Below are 18,108 nucleotides of genomic sequence, written 5' to 3'. Positions count from 1 at the left end.
CATGACCATTGACCCCAGTCAATGTGGGTCATGTATGATAACAGCGTTTCCTAGCTGACACTGCTCCGAAAACACAGCTTTTTCATGGACTTAACAGAGAGATTTTGGATATTGGTGTGATTTTTCATGAAGTTGATGAACTGGAGCATCGATCGACCCCAATAAGCAAGTTGTATTTGAGATAAAAGAGGGCGAAACCGTCTGTTGAAATTTACTCGGGCTCCGTGCATGGCTGCCGCTGTTACACACCTTTTGATTTTTATTGTATCAGTGGCGGCTAGCGGTTCGCCTGCATTGACTCTAGAGCCTGTGGAACAATAGGTTGTGTATAACAGCACGGCGCTGCCAGTAACAGTGATACAACGTGTAGCAAAGAAGTTTATACTGTTGACGAAGCAGTCGCGTTGTCGTCATCTGTTCCCTTCTGCTCGACTAAGTCTCCCCTAAAATATTTTAGCTTCTTTGAGAATTTCGCAGTCATGAAACAATGAACACTGTGCTTTATATCGCTGACACCTAATCAAGAAAAAAAACTGCGGAAGCGTAGCTGATCACTCCGTCACAGAAATTGCCGGCTGAGCCGCCCGGCCTCGGGTGTCAGTGTCCCCGATATTTACATCATGTCAATTTTAATTAATCTCTTCCCGAGAATTTGGCTAGACATGTCTTTACGGTCACATATTTTTAAAAGTGCCAATGTTCATGTGAGGTTTTATAACGCCAAACTGAAGATTTTGCGGCGAGAATACTACCTTTGGTGTTTATGCTAACATGACCCTCAGGCTGTTCCACTTCCAGCTGTTGATAGGAAAGATGTGTGTTATGAACGGTGGACAATTTTCAACTTGATCTCTACTACATTCATCTACAAGCGTCATGGTGTAATTCAAATTTTTATATACAGATTTTGAACGAGGCAATTTGTGTTGAGAAGTAATAATAAGGTGGGATGGCAACTCCAGACATATTTATATTTTGTTAGCTTGCGGTTGTGTGTACGGTAGTGCACTGGTGTGTTTGACTGTGGTCACGGTGGGCTTGTCACTGACGCGACGGTCAACAAGAGTTCCGCTCTTGTTCTCGTTTAGGTTAAGGTTCCGACTGTTAAAATTTGCAGGCCTGTAAATTCTGAACAGCTTTGTCATATCTTCTGTGACGATGATATTCTCAGTTGCACTGCTTTCACTCATGAAATTATCACTATCTCCATAGTCAATGCACGAAGTCACCATCACACATTCTATTAGTGACGTCACAGCTACTTACGCCAAAACGGGGCGAGCTCGGCAATTTCCGGAAAATGTCGCCATGATGGAAATCGAAAAGTGCAACTTTTCCCGTGTTTTCGTCGAAATAACATAATACAACCGTCTAAAAACCGCTCAAATAAGCTTCATTTTGTGTGTTAATGTTTGTTTTATTAATACCAATTGCATTGACAACCAGAACTATAGTATATGCCCTAAGTCAAACGAAAAAGTCTCAAAATGTGGCAGGACTCACACTTTAAGATTGTATCAATAAATACACAATAGAAGGAACTATTTAAGCTGTGTGACTTCTCAACCATGAACTTGAACTACAAAGACTTTGAAGGAAGATCATAAAGATATAGTCAGAATGGGTGTTATTGTATTATTTGAAGAAAATTGTTCACGTTAGTTTATTTTTGTATGATAATGAAGCAAAGCAAAGTATCCTTCACCAATGGATCACTGCATTCAATTGATACAATATATCCTTCACCAATGGATCACCGCATTCAATTGATACAATATATCCTTCAACAATGGATCACCGCATTCAATTGATACAATATATCCTTCACCAATGGATCACCGCATTCAATTGATACAATATATCCTTCGACAATGGATCACCGCATTCAATTGATACAATATATCCTTCGACAATGGATCACCGCATTCAATTGATACAATATATCCTTCACCAATGGATCACTGCATTCAATTGATACAATATATCCTTCACCAATGGATCACTGCATTCAATTGATACAATATATCCTTCACCAATGGATCACTGCATTCAATTGATACAATATATCCTTCACCAATGGATCACTGCATTCAATTGATACAATATATCCTTCGACAAGGATCACTGCATTCAATTGATACAATATATCCTTCACCAATGGATCACTGCATTCAATTGATACAATATATCCTTCACCAATGGATCACTGCATTCAATTGATACAATATATCCTTCACCAATGGATCACTGCATTCAATTGATACAATATATCCTTCACCAATGGATCACTGCATTCAATTGATACAATATATCCTTTGACAATGGATCACTGCATTCAATTGATACAATATATCCTTCACCAATGGATCACTGCATTCAATTGATACAATATATCCTTCACCAATGGATCACTGCATTCAATTGATACAATATATCCTTCACCAATGGATCACTGCATTCAATTGATACAATATATCCTTTGACAATGGATCACTGCATTCAATTGATACAATATATCCTTCACCAATGGATCACTGCATTCAATTGATACAATATATCCTTCACCAATGGATCACTGCATTCAATTGATACAATATATCCTTCACCAATGGATCACTGCATTCAATTGATACAATATATCTTCGACAATGGATCACTGCATTCAATTGATACAATATATCCTTCACCAATGGATCACTGCATTCAATTGATACAATATATCCTTTGACAATGGATCACTGCATTCAATTGATACAATATATCCTTCACCAATGGATCACTGCATTCAATTGATACAATATATCCTCCACCAATGGATCATTGCATTCAATTGATACAATATATCCTTCACCAATGGATCACTGCATTCAATTGATACAATATATTCTTCTATCAGGGGGGGAGATCATCAAATGTGATTGCAGTATTTGCACAAATCAACATGAAGGATTTGTGGTTAAAAAGTGACATTGACCTTAAAAGACAAAAGTTATGTCAAATGGGATGATTGTTTCCATGTTTGCTTTTGATACACATTTATTCAGTATAGAACAAGACTTATCTGATAACAATAGCATGTTTGATATCTCAGCAATATGTCATTGAGTAAAACAACTGTTTGGCACAAACTGTTGAGAGATGTTGAATAATGTCAACAAATAACACAGGTATAAGCCAGTACTCAGGTATATGCCAGTACTCTGAGTCACTTTCATTTTCACAAGGTTATTCTGGGTGATATTACCAATTTTCCAGAAAAAAAGAAGACAAAAGATTGTTAACTTCTCACAACTACTCATGGTTGGTTGTAAATAAAATGTAACATTCACAACCAACAAATATAAATTTATCATCATTCTATGAGCGGTAGACTAAGATTTTGATCAACGTTAATTTATTGATATTGAGCGTAGTATGCATGGGCAACTTTAAGATATTAGTGTCATATGAGACAAAGATACAGAAAAATTTGATACATGACAACATACAGAACAAAATATCAACTACAGCTCATTAATGTCTAATCAAAGTAAACTGCTATTTACATATGAAAGACATTCCAAGTTACAAAAAGATGATTATCCTCAAACTCAGGTAAGTATGTATCTGGTTTTATGACTGGATATCTAGTCATAAAAACTAATTTTCTTTGTACTCAAGATAAACAAGATCGATATAAAAACTTTGATTGATGTGTTTCGAGTCCAGATTGTAGTATTCTTCAGTTGGTGGCATTCCTTACAGCTTTTAATGTGGTAAAACACTAGCTACATTTCTCAAGAATGCAACGCCAACAACTGAACTTGAAACAACCAAGCTCAGCTATGCTATCAGTCCAAGTTGACATAATAAAGAACTGATTGCACCATTGAAGTTTATTTTTGTGTTGAAATGGAACTTCAAGGCAATTTGAAATCACATGTATGATAAGCATAAGAATTACATCCAACATAAGTTGGTGTGGTTAGGTGGCGTCTTTGACATATTTCTTCCAAATGCCCACATTTAATATTGGCATAAAACACATGAACTATTATAATAATATTTGGTTATAGCTGATAATTATAGAGTCATGTACTAAGAGATTAACATATAACACATTGTACTAACAATTTCAGAACAAAAGCATTCTGGAAAAGACTGTTTGTGACCACTGTTTTCATGGCAACCATTTTATATCTTAGATGTTGTGTTCGTGCCTAAGTGACAAATACTTCTAAACATTGATTTGCAGCATGTTAAAGTGAAAATCACTTTGATGAAATTACAAGATAAACTGTACAATTGATGAACGAACTTTCAAAAAGAAGCTGAATGTCTTATTGGTATTATTAAACTGAGTCTCATTCAAACATAGAATGCAATCAATGTTATTTCAGTCACAAAAAATATCAACATTTAGTATGTGTGACAGATCAACAGAAAATAACATCTCTGTAGGACTATCTTCATTAAATTGTACATTCCCTGGAAATAGCACAAGAGATTTACATGGATCAAGTATACATACATCAAGTACAAGAACAACATCCCTGTTAGATTATTTTGGTAAAAATATCTTGTGTAAATTGACCGTGACAACTCAGCATTACACACTGAATCAACATAAGCATTGTGGGAGAAATTCTGTGAGTTATGTCAGAAATCAATGTAAAAGACTATGACAATGTCAAGGAAGTTCAAATGCTTAGAGTTCCTAAGCAAGGTGTTGATCAGCAGCTGGTATAGAATTGAAAGAGGAACTTTGCAGCCACAGTGAAATCCCTTTTATTGACTTCACTGGAAGGCCAAAGTAAGTAAATTCTTTGTTCTGTGTCAGTGCCCACGAAGGTTTCCAGAGTTTTACAGGAACAATTTACAAACCTTTTTAGCTTAATTTTCCATAGTTGCCACGCTCTCTCGCATAAATTTGTGTCAGATTTGTGGTTTTTAACACCTTACCTGCCCACCTTTCTGAGATTTGAATAGACGCACAACAAATTGTGTCAGAATTTTTTGCCAAAAGGTACAGAGTAATATTTTTACCTGTATTTGACGGAGGAGTCTTTGCTGTTCTTGTGTCTTGAACGGACAAACTTCACTGTCTATTGAGACTTTGCATACTGAAGAGCCATCTCTACTGACAATTTTGAACAGTGAATAAGGTAACCTAGCCACTCTGAAGGATGTTGATACACAGTCACTGATAGACCATTGCTGATGCCTTGTTAAGAGCAATTTTCATGTCAGTGCTACAACTACCGTAGAAGATTTATTTGTTACAAAACCAAGTCACTGCTAAGATCATGCTGCAGATCATGTCACTTGAAGCTTATCATACACCAAATCATGTTACTAGAAACTTATTGTACACTAAATCATGTGGCCAGAAATTCATTGTACACTGAATCATGTGACTAGAAACTTATCGTAAACCAAATCATGTGACTAGAAACTTATCATACACTGATGCAACAGAAAGGGTAGCAATTACCATAGACTGTAAGTATATATGTCTGTTCTCTTCAAATTGAGCAACAAAATCTGACCAAGTTATTTCTCAATCTATTCTTCTTCACTTATTTTTCAGCTGTCTAAATGAGAGTAAACAGAAATACTTACAAAAATATTGACTACATCTTTACATACACCAGGGTCTTGAGTATATCGATGATATACTAGATGCACAGTCGTATGGTAAGAGGTGTGTGTAACTTATAAATTATGTGTACTTACACTACATGTATTTTGACATAAACCTACAGACATGACATCACAGACAAACATCTGACCAAGAACATGTATAGTCTACACAACTATATGCTTGGTTGTTCCGGTACAATATACAATGAAAGACGCTGACTGTACTGTCAGCAGGCAAAAATTCACTTTAAGGGATAGTCTCTGTAACCTTGGACAATTTTCTGTGATGTTTATTAAATTTATTGGAATTTATTTATGCATATATATTATCAATATTGATTAATCAGTGAAAACTAACAGTGCATCCTTATCTGTACTGAGCAAGTAAACTGCTACCTTATTCTGGGCAATAAAGCAACTAACAGACAAAATGACTGATAAAATTGTTGAAAGTTACAATTACTGTCTCTGAAACAATTCACAATGTTTCTTTTCCTGGTTCACTGAGAAAGTCATACTGGTAAAAAATACCAGTAAATTTATGTTTGGTCCATCAGTGATAAATTTGTTAACTTTAACCTATCCAAAATGCTATTAATAATGAAACATATTGTATTGATATAATATCAAAAGAGATTTATTACTTCACTACTAGAGCTGCAGAACTGGATTCTTATCCTTTCTAGTAAAAATTAAAATTCTACCAAATCATGTTCAGCATACAGTGATTACAACTTTGAATACAGATTTGTTTCTTGATTTCACAAAGCAGTTGTCTGCTGAGTGGATAAAATGGACATTAAACAACATTTATGATGGACAGAACATTGGAAGATGAACAGAATATTTAATGATGAACAGAACATTGGCAGATGAACAGAACATTTAATGATGAACAGAACAATTATAGATGGACAGAATATTTGTAACCACTTAGTGACATATCACCAATGAGCATCAAGGTTGGATGCCGTCTTTTGAATAAATGATTCATGGCTGGCAAACAATTTCAGTTGACTACAAATATCAGCCCACTGGACATCTCCAGCATCATCACCTGCATGTAGTTTAAATTTTCCAACACTATTTCCTGACATGTCATGGAAATTGACGGCTACAGTCTCCATCCATGCGTTGTCTGTATTTCTGGGATCATCAACGTAACCTCTGTAAACCTGGATGTAAGAAAGGGCAGTGTAAGACTTGAAATGGATATATGTAGTGATATACTCAGAGTAGAAAAATATTGTCAATAAGATCATACTCCTATTTTGATCAAAATCAATCAATGAAAATTATTCTCTTATTGTCAGAATTTTTAACATTGTCTGATCCGCATGGCATGTTAGGTTGGAATATCATATTTATCCAAGTATAGCCCCCGCTCGTGTATAAACCCCTCCACTACTTTTAGAGGATTTTTGAAACTGTTGTACATCCCTGTATGAGCCCCTACCCTAGTTTAGCTCATGGAAAGATTAGGAAAGTGTAACAGACCATTACACTTGGTAAAATTACTTTTCAGACCAAAGAAACTAGTAAAGGTATTTAAAGATAATGTGACACACAAGATCAATCAAATGTCAAAGATATTTTTTGACTGTTATAAGAAAATGTTTGACCCAAAATAAAGAAAGTAAGAAGAATTCACTGAAAATAGATAGCACTTAAAATGAAAAACAAATTAACACTACAGCTATATAGGGTACCTACACAGAAATATCAAGGTGAGCTGACACTTTGTTCCTGTATTTTTTAATTTTGATCATTTTCATATACTACAAGGATATTCATATATTTTCTATAGTGACATATGCATTTGAACCAAAGTCCATCTCTGACCCAGAATGTATCTTAAAGCTCCATAAGCTGTATCTTTTGGCTATTTTTTAGAACTCTTGTTTTGTGGTTTCCTTACACTTTTTGCATTGAATCCCTAAACTGTAATTTAATGCCAAGTATTTAACATATCAGCACAACCTATATGAGTATAATCTACATTGTTATTGTCGAAAATTGGATTCAAGTCCAGACTAGAATTCATTTGTAAACAATAAACAATGATCACTACACACATACAAGCTCTGTTGACAAAAAGAATACTCAAAATTTCAGCATGACAAACGAATTAGGGTCAGACACGGTAGTTGATATACAGAAGCAGAATACTGAAAAACTTGCCACAAGTTACAGCTTATGTCCCTTTAAGTCAATACTATGGCTGTACAAGAAGACGTTCTACAGTTTTTGCAGTGGTCAGCCATATACATACATACATACATGCATACCTATGTATGTTTGTGTATGGACATACAGTTAAAGGATACCAACTGTTCCAATCAGCACTCATTGGTAATTGACAATATATACCAAGTTGGTGCTAAAAATCAACACACATCATCCTATTCACCAAGCTTTTCAATCCGCATTGCCTTTTCCAAGGAAGATAGAAAGCTGTTTTTTGAAGACTAAAATACTTGCCTCTATTCCACACTTAAATAAGTCAGCGACAGATTTTTCTATAGTTTTCTTTTCAGCATCTGTCGCATCCATTGAATTGAGAGCCTCTTCACCAAATTCTCTTTTCAATGTAGCAGATACAGTATCCCCTGCATCAACCATACCCTGGTCAAACAAACACACATCAATTCCATTAACTTCTCCTATTTACAAGTACTGTGACTAGATTCAAAGAATACGCCAAACAATGGATGGACTCCTGTATAAAGATACTCAAAAGGGTGAGTGAATGTTACAAAGTTAGGTGGTTTGTACATTGTAGAGATAATGTGACCCTTACACTTACCCTCTTGACAATGGGAACCGTGTAAATTCAAATCAGATTGAAACTTATTATTCATTAAAAATTAACTTTTGTTTAAAGTTTATGTGTTTAAACTAATTATTTTGAATGAAATATCAAACTAGAGCTATGTTGTCCCCTATCTTACTTGATTCTAAACACAACAACTTCTGTACAGAATACAATAAAAAGATTGTGCCTGGCAAAATGTTCACTCTAAAGACTTATACAATGTATCTTTACAAGTCCTGATAACAATAATTGCCTTATTCTATCTGCTGTATTGAACACTTTACAATATTACCCTGAAGATTTACCCTAAGTTTGCATACACTATTAGTAATGTTAATAGAAAACTTGAACCACAGCTGTGTCTATACTTCATGAAAGTCAAACATGAAAGCAATTGAAAAATCTTTCCTTATCAATTTCTATCAGAGAATATTCAAAACTTTGCTGGTAATTTCATTAGAATATGAAAATGAGTTTACACAGTAACCCTTCCCTACCTTCATCAACTTTTCAAACAATATGAAAACTAAAGTAACAAGTTACTCAACTGTAAATGACACAAATCTTCACAATTAATTTAATTGTATATATTGCCAGCAGAGGGGTCTTAGAAGTATATCCAGGAAAATAATGTAGCAATCTGTCAGACACTATGGACACAACTCAACTCAACCCTCTTCAGCAGTTTGTAAGGTCTAATCAACAGAGTTGGTGTGGTAAGAAACACTATTACATGAAGGCCTTATTGGATTGACTGCAACACAGATAGCAAACCAGTTAAATTTGGACATACCCCTGGTATTGCCCATTCTCCAGTGTCTTTTCTCTTGATTGCCACAAATTGAAGGATTGGTTTTTTGGTTTCAGAATCTTTCAGAATATTTCCATGTTGATCACTTTTCCATCTGAAATATTAAATTTAAATTGGACATCATGTTCAAATATCAAGGGGGAAACATGTATGAAGCCATGAAAATGATTCTTTTCTAAAAATTAAATCAAGTAAAGTGTGTTTTCTTGGATCTTTCTCTCAAAACATTTCACTTTGTTTTCAATATAAAACAATACACTGCTCTGCTATGTAGTTGTCCTATCATTGAAAACAAATTTGATCCCTGAAATAAAACAATCATGCCTTACAGAGGAAGGATTGTTATCAGCTTTATCTCTGAGCAAATTGACTGACTGTGTACTAACTGCTGCTTTACAGGAGACCAATGTATAAATCTCCAGAATTCATTGTGAAATAACAAAGAATCAAAATGCTGAGAAAATGTAGGAGTTGAGGTTGTGAGATTAAATACCTTGTAACAATAGGATCAGCGGCATGATTTGGTCCCCATTTGCCAAGAAAACCTCTGCCAACCATTCCAGTCCTACCACATGGGTTCCTATAAATAATAATACAACAGTTATAGACACAGCTCTCTGTCTTATGCCATCTTTTATTTCACACGGTCATAACATAAAATTATTTGACATGCTGAAGGTGCTTCACAGTTGAAACTAATTTGAGTAAACATCAATAGTGCAAATTTAACACAAAAACTAACTGGTGTTTGATTAGGCGGAGTAGATACTGATCCCAAATCATGGGATTGCAGATCACTGCTTTACAGTACTAAGTCATTTTAAGCAAATTCGCTGAAAAATACCTCTTAGGACCTTCTACTGATTCAATAGGTTTTGATAGCCTTCTCAGTCATGAAATATCAAAGTTTCCAAGGGCAACAAATCACATTATTTAACATGTATTGTATCACTCAGAAGAATTGAATTGTTTCTCATACATATTTGTACCTTAGCAACCATAGCTTCAGATTCAGTCTATGATTATATAATGGGATATAGATGTCGGCTACATCTTCACAAGGTTCAGTGTTATCACTGCAAAAGTGAGCTATAATTTGAAAATCTACCAATAATAACGGTTTACGGTAGAATGCACCTAGGAGACAGATATTCGGGATTTCAAGTTTTTCAATACTTTTCTGGTCTACTATTCATTTGTAGGGCTCATTCTAAAGTTCTTGATGTAAGATCAATTTCTCACTATCTTAGTTTTCAAAAATCAAAAAGCTTATTTTTCTTCCTTCAAGTTAACAGAGCGGTGGTGGCCATTTTGAATTTCTAACATCAGTAAATCTTCTATCATTGTTTCTCCAGTACAAACTTTGCACAGTGACTCCTGATTTTGCTTCTTGATTTGGCAAGAGAATGATTCAAATTATGACTGAGGAAAGTTTTAGTAAAGTTTACCAGTAAGTCTTTCACTTTTGAGGTGCAAATGGAAGTACATGTATAAAATATATGTTCAGTTCAGTTGCCTGTAACAGTACATGAACATATCAGAGAGTATCATGCTTTCCTTCATCAAATATGTTCTACATAATATGAAAACTTCAGCAATGCACAGACACCTGCCCTTGTCATTTCAAGAAGATATTGTTTTCTTTCTTCCAGGAAATGAAACATCCTCTACAAACACAGATGATTAAAACAAATGAGACATTCATACTTATTCTACAACTGATTCAAATACATACATGTTATGAAATTATTACTTTCAACTCTTCCATTGCACCACTTTGATCTATTTGAACTATACAGTTTCTAATGGATATCTGAACAACTTCAATCACTTTTACTGACATGTTAGAATTTCTATTGGAGGAAATTTATCAAATTCTTTGACTGTGTAAATACAATAAACATGTATACACTGTATTTTGATAAACAGCAAGCCAAGAAAACTTGTTAACTCACTAGGAGCACAAAATGTGGTTGGGTTGCAAATATTTTATCAATTTCCTGTAAAATAATGAAGCGATAAATCTTATCAAAGACAGTCAAGTCTGGAAGATGGCCAGCAGATTTTGCTATTTGATAGATTGAAAGAAAATTTGATGAGTTGTTCCTTCTTGGACGAGCTCTTTTTTAATGTGTATTTTCACACATTGATATATAACCTTTACACACACACACACACACACACACACACACACGATCTCCATGCAGAGATTGAACAAGCTAGAGGGTCTCCAAGTCGCTGACCGCGCACCGCCACCAATCTCTGCTGCAGGTAAATTTAAATATTCCAAACTGGGACTTCTTTCAGTTCTGCGTGTGCCCAAACAGCTCAATGAACATGGCTGACATCTCAGATTTCGATAGGAGTTGACTGGCTAGAGATTGCACTTTCCATATAGTGGTAAAAATAATACACATACACTAGTAAACATGATACATAATCTTCTATAACTTTGACAATTGCATCTGCAAAGTTGGCAGCCGTTGGCGCATACACTTTGAATCATTGATTTACATCCATGCATCCTAGAACAAGGTCTATATTTTATAAGTGTTCACGGAATCGAGGAGAGATACTGAAACTAGTGTACTTTTCATTCATCTATTTTTTTGGGGTTAGAAGTATTATATGTAGAACAGACAGGAAAAGTGTTTCATGGAAAACGCATACTATTCAAAAAGTTGGTGAAATCCGTCGCCTGTGGCAGAGATTAGTGTGGCTACTGTTGAGACTCCCTAGCTAGACTATCATTATCTACGCCGTGCACTATCTCTGTACGGAGATTGACACACACACACACACACAATATATATATATATATATATATATATATATATATATATATATATATATATATATATATATATATATATATATATATATATATATATATATATATATATATATATATATATATATATATATATATATATATATATATATATATATATATATATATATATATATATATATATATATATATATATATATATATATATATATATATATATATATATTATATATATATATAGGTCAGAACAAAGTGAAAGTGGAATTGAATACTTCTAATACTAGGAATATGGTTTTATTACAAATTATTTTATGTCACACTATCTCATAAACTGAAATGACGATACGTACCTTGGAACTCCTTCTATAACTTCATAATTTCCGATGTGACTTTTCCTGTTGACTTTACCGTCCCTTTGGTTGAATTTGAGTTTCACACTGTCATCTGTCCTGTTATTACAAAGATAAATAAAATTAAAATGTTTTACAAATAAAAGAAAAGCATGGTTAATGACGGATACAATTGTAGTCATTAGTGATTAGAGCTCTGGTTCAATAAAAGAAGTATTATTGTTTTTGCTATTTTATGGGAAACTGTCTGAACAATGTTTCCTATCAACAAAGCACCACTAAAATTTATTCATGAATCAATGTATTAACCCTTTCACCACCATGGTTTGTCCCAAATCCATTGTTTTCTATGGTAAAGTTGGACCTGTATACAGGGAACTGGGGGTGAAAGTATTAAAGAAGAAATGAAACCAAAATGTTTGAGGTGAATCTTTTTGCAAGACTCTCCTTGGTTGGTCTTTCAAACGATATCAATGACAAAATATCAACCAGCATAGTGTATTTCAACATAATGGAAAGAAATCAAATCTAATTCCATGTAACTGTTACAAGAATAATTACACCTATTTCTAAATACTTGATAAATAAATATACGTTATTCAGGTCACATGAAAGCTATTTAGGTTTTACCGTATAATGTTTTCATATTATGCCAAGAAAGTGTACAAATCCAAAGCTCAGTGATTTGTCAAATGACAGATCCTCCTTTTTTAGGATATATTGTCAAATCCTATCAGCCAAATACCTGATACTCTATTTATACTGATTACTGGATATCAAATATCTGTCACAAATCCATACACAACTTGATTGATACTAAAATTGAGAACAGTAAAACACAATATTTTAATGAAGCAGTCTTAAATTTCTAGTTAAAGTTTGAGTTTTATGTAACTCCCACGTTTCATTTGTGATATTTTTGCCAGACAGTGAGTGTAGTCCAGTAGACAGTATCCTTACCTGATTTCAGGATCTGCCCATACTGGACCCTCAGCTACAACTTTTGCTGTAAAGTCAGTTGGTTGATATTCTGGCCACTCAACATTCCATGGAACTTTATCATCAGGAACTGGAAATCTTCCTACTCCTCCAGATGCTGGATAAATCTTTTCCCTTGCCTTGATATGTAGAGGTAACTTTGCAATGTTTACGGTGGACATTTCATTTGCGACAGGAGTATGGCCTAGTAAACTAAGGCCCCATAAAAAGAATCTGTAAATAAATACCAGTATGTAAGATAAATCAGGGGAGGAGTCAGAGACAACTGAAACCTGCCATGTCACTTTGCTGACAGTGACCCTAGTGTCATGGAAGGAAATAGCCAGATGGGAAAACTTTTTCAACAGGCATAGATGACATGGTAGAACAAATACTGAATTAAATAAACTAAATTCTGTGATATTAATGATGTATTCATTCTGTTAAAATTTACTGCTCGTCTGTCAAACAGGAAAAGAAAGCCACTTTCACTTCGGATATACCAGAATATATTAACTAGGTCTGCACTAGTCTAAGGATTGTCAGCAGCATACCAAACACAGCCTGGCTCTATGACTAATGTACTATAAATAGACCATTACATACTAACTGTATATTGGTTTCATTCTGATAAAAGCAAGGAGGGTACAATTGCTGATCAGTGCATGTTTGATCAGTGTATGTATACCTTAGACATGTTTACCTAAAATTTTTTATCACAAACAGACCGATACTTAACTTATGCAGGTTTTCTTATGACAAGCAAGACCAGTCCCGCTATAAATGGACCGCTGACAAGATAACATTTGTTCTGGTGATCAATCATGCATTACACACATGACATCTGGAGCTTAAATGCAATTCTTTTGTTCAAAAGGTGAAGATACTACACACTGCCGCACAATTCTTTGAAACTCAGCTTCAGGCAGCCTACAAAACACAATCACTCAAATGCTTATACTCACTATCTTTTTCAAAGAAAACCTTTCTTTCCAGGAGTTTTTTTTGTGACCACCTTTATCAATTCATTTGTTCACTGTGACAACGGGCAAGGTTCAAATGCTTAACGCCCGATATTTTGACTGAAGTTTGATTATTCACATTCTAAAAGCTGCACAGTTAAATTTATGACCATTAAGTAGAAATGCCTTTGTCCTTACATGAAGAAGTTGTTTCACTATGCTGGCTCTATGTAGCTTCTATACACACTTTAACCAATACACTTTAGTCCCTATACATATGGTAGCACAGTATTCTTGCACATGGACAGCCTCAGTGGCACATTGTTTTCATTTCATATGCAGTCATTGAAAAGTATTTTTCCATAGTAAATAACCCTGTTCAAGTCCCAAAACAGTTACTAAAATATCAGAGTTCCTTATGTGTGCACTACTGTCTGCGATATGTACCATTATTCTAAGAATGATCTCCGTACATTTGCATAGTAATTAGTATTAGACAAACTTTTGAAACTAATTCAATTGATTACAGCAATACTTTTAGTGGCACCAATTGTATTTATAAAGTTGCCTGATATTTGAAAGTTCCCCTGCGTATTCTTGTCAAAGAAATGTCCTTAAAAATGTGACAGAAATACTTTTCTACCTTAGCTGATCAAAGTTTGAACCATGATACCATTTACATCATCATACAACACATACTTTTTATGAGAATTCAAAATATTTGAGTTCTCCTGAAAAGAATAGATCCATTGAATATGTCCAATGGAAAGATAACTGTGAATGCATTCTGTGTTAGATATTTGTAACTTTTCAACTACAGATATCACAACATCCCTTGCAGTTAGCAACATGCTTAGTCCAAGCCTGTAATTTAAGTCATTTCTAATGTATCTGTAATCATTTGTATCAAAATCTTCAAGTGGTTGCATGCAATAGCACTGTTCACGGTTACAGGTTTGTTACATATAGCTGTATGCGTGTGACATAGGAGACTGCAGCTCAAAATGCAGACAAATTTTATCAATGTTGCATGCATAGCTGTTTTTGCAGCTTGTACTCTTATGAGTCGTTAATATGTCTTTTAGTATTCATTGTTACACATTCAAGCAGTCGCCTACTAAGATGTATTTTCATCATTCTTGCACGACCAATTTTCAAAAGTGTAATCTAAAAATGAGGACAAATATTTATTTTTGCATATTAATGAGAGAACAACAACGTCAATTGTGAACAGCCCTAAACACCTAAAATCAGTCAGTGAATCCAGCAATGACTGGTTGGATCACTTTTAGCCCTGCTGCGCTGACTCCACTCTGATAAACTGCACCATTCATACTTGTGAAACTCAAAAAGTTTTAAATTAAATGCAAAAATATGCACAACAGGTTACTTAAAATGACTTAGACATTTCTATTTGGAACCACTTAGTGAAATATTTAGAAGAGGAATGTTGACAATATATCACATGACAGAGATGTACTCCCCTCTAGGCTCTAATAAACCAAATGATGGACCCAATCAATGTACACAGTTTGAAAGATTTTATAACTATTTACAATTAGCAACATTACTCACAGCCTGGGGTAGACCGTTCTATGATAATTGATATGTATATCACCTATGAAAAAGAGTTTCATACTTGTATGTTAAGAATATGTGCCAGGATATGGTGCATTCTTATCCATTGAAACTAAGTTCATTCTGTCAATAGAAGTACAGGTGACACCATATTGACTTCCCGCTAAAAAGTACATAAATTTCCGATAATGCAACACAAGTAATAACTGAAATTGCTCGGAAAGACGTGTTGATTTACACACATAGCAAATCAGGTATTATAGGCAATTGCGGTATGTCGAGCTTGATTGTATTCACAGGCGCTCCTTAGCTGGGTCATCTGCTAAGTAGATCGATTTTCGGATCGATCTATTGATCCCGTAGTCGATATGCCCGCCACTGCAACCTAAGGAGCGCCTGTGATTGTACTGCTTGTACAACAGTCATTCCATCACTCTACACGGACCTCTGACTGCAATCAAGGATTGCAAATATAATCGCGACGCTGTACAAAATGAGTCTTGTCATGGATGTAAAAAATAGAATAGATCTATTTTTATATCCATGGTCTTGTATACTTTCAGTCGGTGAAGTCCCCGGGTGCAGTCATTTCAACTTAAAGAAAGTGAAACAAACGACCAAACCTGAATGGCAACAACAACATGCACTGTGCAGAGAAATTACACCAAAATACATGTATTAGGGTCAGGCATTATCCGTTGGGACATGCGTCCTGCACCTATTCTAAATGATGTAAATAGCGGTAAACTTTTACGGTTCAAAATTTCGGATATATATGAGAGAAGAACTCTGCAACCGACAACTCCCCGTAACCAAGGTATCAAAATGAAAAAATTGCGATTTTAGAACCGCGCTGGGCTAAAACATTGCCATTTTTGAGGTTCATACCTACCTAGACGATCCAACTATAGCGTGAAACATGGACAATTGCGGAAGTGTCGCCCTAGAAAGCGCCACACGTCACTACTATGAAATTATTGGTAGGTTTAGGTTGGGTATCTAAAGGCTGATCAAAGAACAATTGAACTCTTGGTGACCTGGAATGCAGCTCTCTTCAGTCTACACGATCTCAGATTCATATTCGATTCAGAGGTAAAAGCCTCAGTGGCAAAACTATCGTCGCTCTAAAACTTTCTCGGAAAAAATGTCGCCTTACGCGCAGAGTATGACAAAATAAATCAGCCATCAAGCCGCATGGAGTATGTAGACTTGAAAAAAAAATTATTTTCGAATTCGCGAATGCTGGATTCGGGCATGTCGGATGGCAAAGTTGAATCACAATCCAAATCAAAAGGGAACACTGCAGATAGACTGGCGCGGCGTACGACTATTGGACTGTATGGTATGCACTTTTGAGCTAGCTGTAGTGTCTGTAACGTCGGCAAGCAAGATAATTTTTAGTTACTATTGATATTTTTTGCGATAGCGATGGCAATCACAGCGAAGTAGCAGAGGTAACATACTGAGAAGGTATTTTCGTCGGTGTGATAGAACGATGGACAGCGACACTGATCCCGACAGCCCAGCACATTCTCCGAAGCACAACGTTTCTAATGAGTATCGGGAACTCAGCAGACGTCCGTTACCACAGTGGTTCGATCCTGGACCTTTTCGCTATAATGGAAGATTTACCCTTGCCTTTTTGCCTTGTGGGTTTATCGTATTAGCCATAGCCGGAGAACTGCTGTTGGCAATAATCGCTATCGGTGCCCTGGTTATACATTTGATGGACACAGGGGGCGCCAAACGACGTGCCGTCGTTGTCTACATGTGCATTTTTATCATGGCTCAAATGACTGTAATTTATTCAGCGTTTCCTTTGATTTGGAAATCACCAGTTAACATCATTCTAATATTCCTGATAAACATGTTTACAGTCTTGACAGGAGGTCTCGTACTTCTGCAATTCAAAGCGTTCCGTTATGAAGAACCATATTTAGCGCTGACAGTAGAACTGGGTTTGTTTTGCATTTACCCAGCAGTTTGTGCTGCTATAATATCATGGGCCAGTGTGACCTTGACGACTGTGTATGCAGCACCGTACTATTTAATCACCTACGGGTTTCTAATGTTAAGACTATTTCTTAGTCCAACTTTATCATCATTTCGGAAGGAAGACCCAAAAAGGATTGAAGACAGCTACATTGTTGGTGCTGTTGAATGTGCTGCCATAACATTATTATATGTAATGTTTCCTGTCA

General features: G+C 35.3%; 1 protein-coding gene across 2 annotated transcripts; it reads right to left on the bottom strand.

The window, feature by feature from the left end:
• Window positions 1-3,377: 3,377 nt before the first annotated feature.
• LOC139145806 (ADP-ribose pyrophosphatase, mitochondrial-like) lies at window positions 3,378-17,635 on the bottom strand. 2 transcript variants are annotated; one of them, XM_070717190.1, is made up of 7 exons: window positions 17,546-17,635; window positions 13,350-13,601; window positions 12,390-12,488; window positions 9,742-9,828; window positions 9,231-9,342; window positions 8,104-8,247; window positions 3,378-6,797 (listed from the first exon to the last, which is right to left on the bottom strand). In XM_070717190.1, exons 2-7 carry the CDS (start codon window positions 13,547-13,549, stop codon window positions 6,567-6,569), a joined length of 873 nt encoding a protein of 290 aa, XP_070573291.1. In that variant the 5' UTR covers window positions 13,550-13,601; window positions 17,546-17,635; the 3' UTR covers window positions 3,378-6,566. The 2 variants fall into 2 exon arrangements, with proteins under 2 accessions (XP_070573291.1, XP_070573290.1); XM_070717189.1 differs by having other exon boundaries at window positions 16,800-17,588.
• Window positions 17,636-18,108: the final 473 nt, after the last annotated feature.

The sequence above is a fragment of the Ptychodera flava genome, chromosome 12, assembly GCF_041260155.1.
Source record: "Ptychodera flava strain L36383 chromosome 12, AS_Pfla_20210202, whole genome shotgun sequence".
NCBI lineage: Eukaryota > Metazoa > Hemichordata > Enteropneusta > Ptychoderidae > Ptychodera > Ptychodera flava.
The sequence above is the reverse complement of the archived record's forward strand: the minus strand, read 5'-3'. Positions and strand labels throughout refer to the sequence as shown.

Coding starts and splice junctions, on each gene's coding strand:
- LOC139145806 (XM_070717189.1), bottom strand. CDS start 16,828: ATGTTTCACGCTATAGTTGGATCGTCTAG. Junction 9,829..12,389: donor GTTATAGAAGGAGTTCCAAG/GTACGTATCGTC, acceptor TATTATTTATAG/GAACCCATGTGGTAGGACTG. Junction 6,798..8,103: donor TATTTAAGTGTGGAATAGAG/GCAAGTATTTTA, acceptor TCTTACATCCAG/GTTTACAGAGGTTACGTTGA.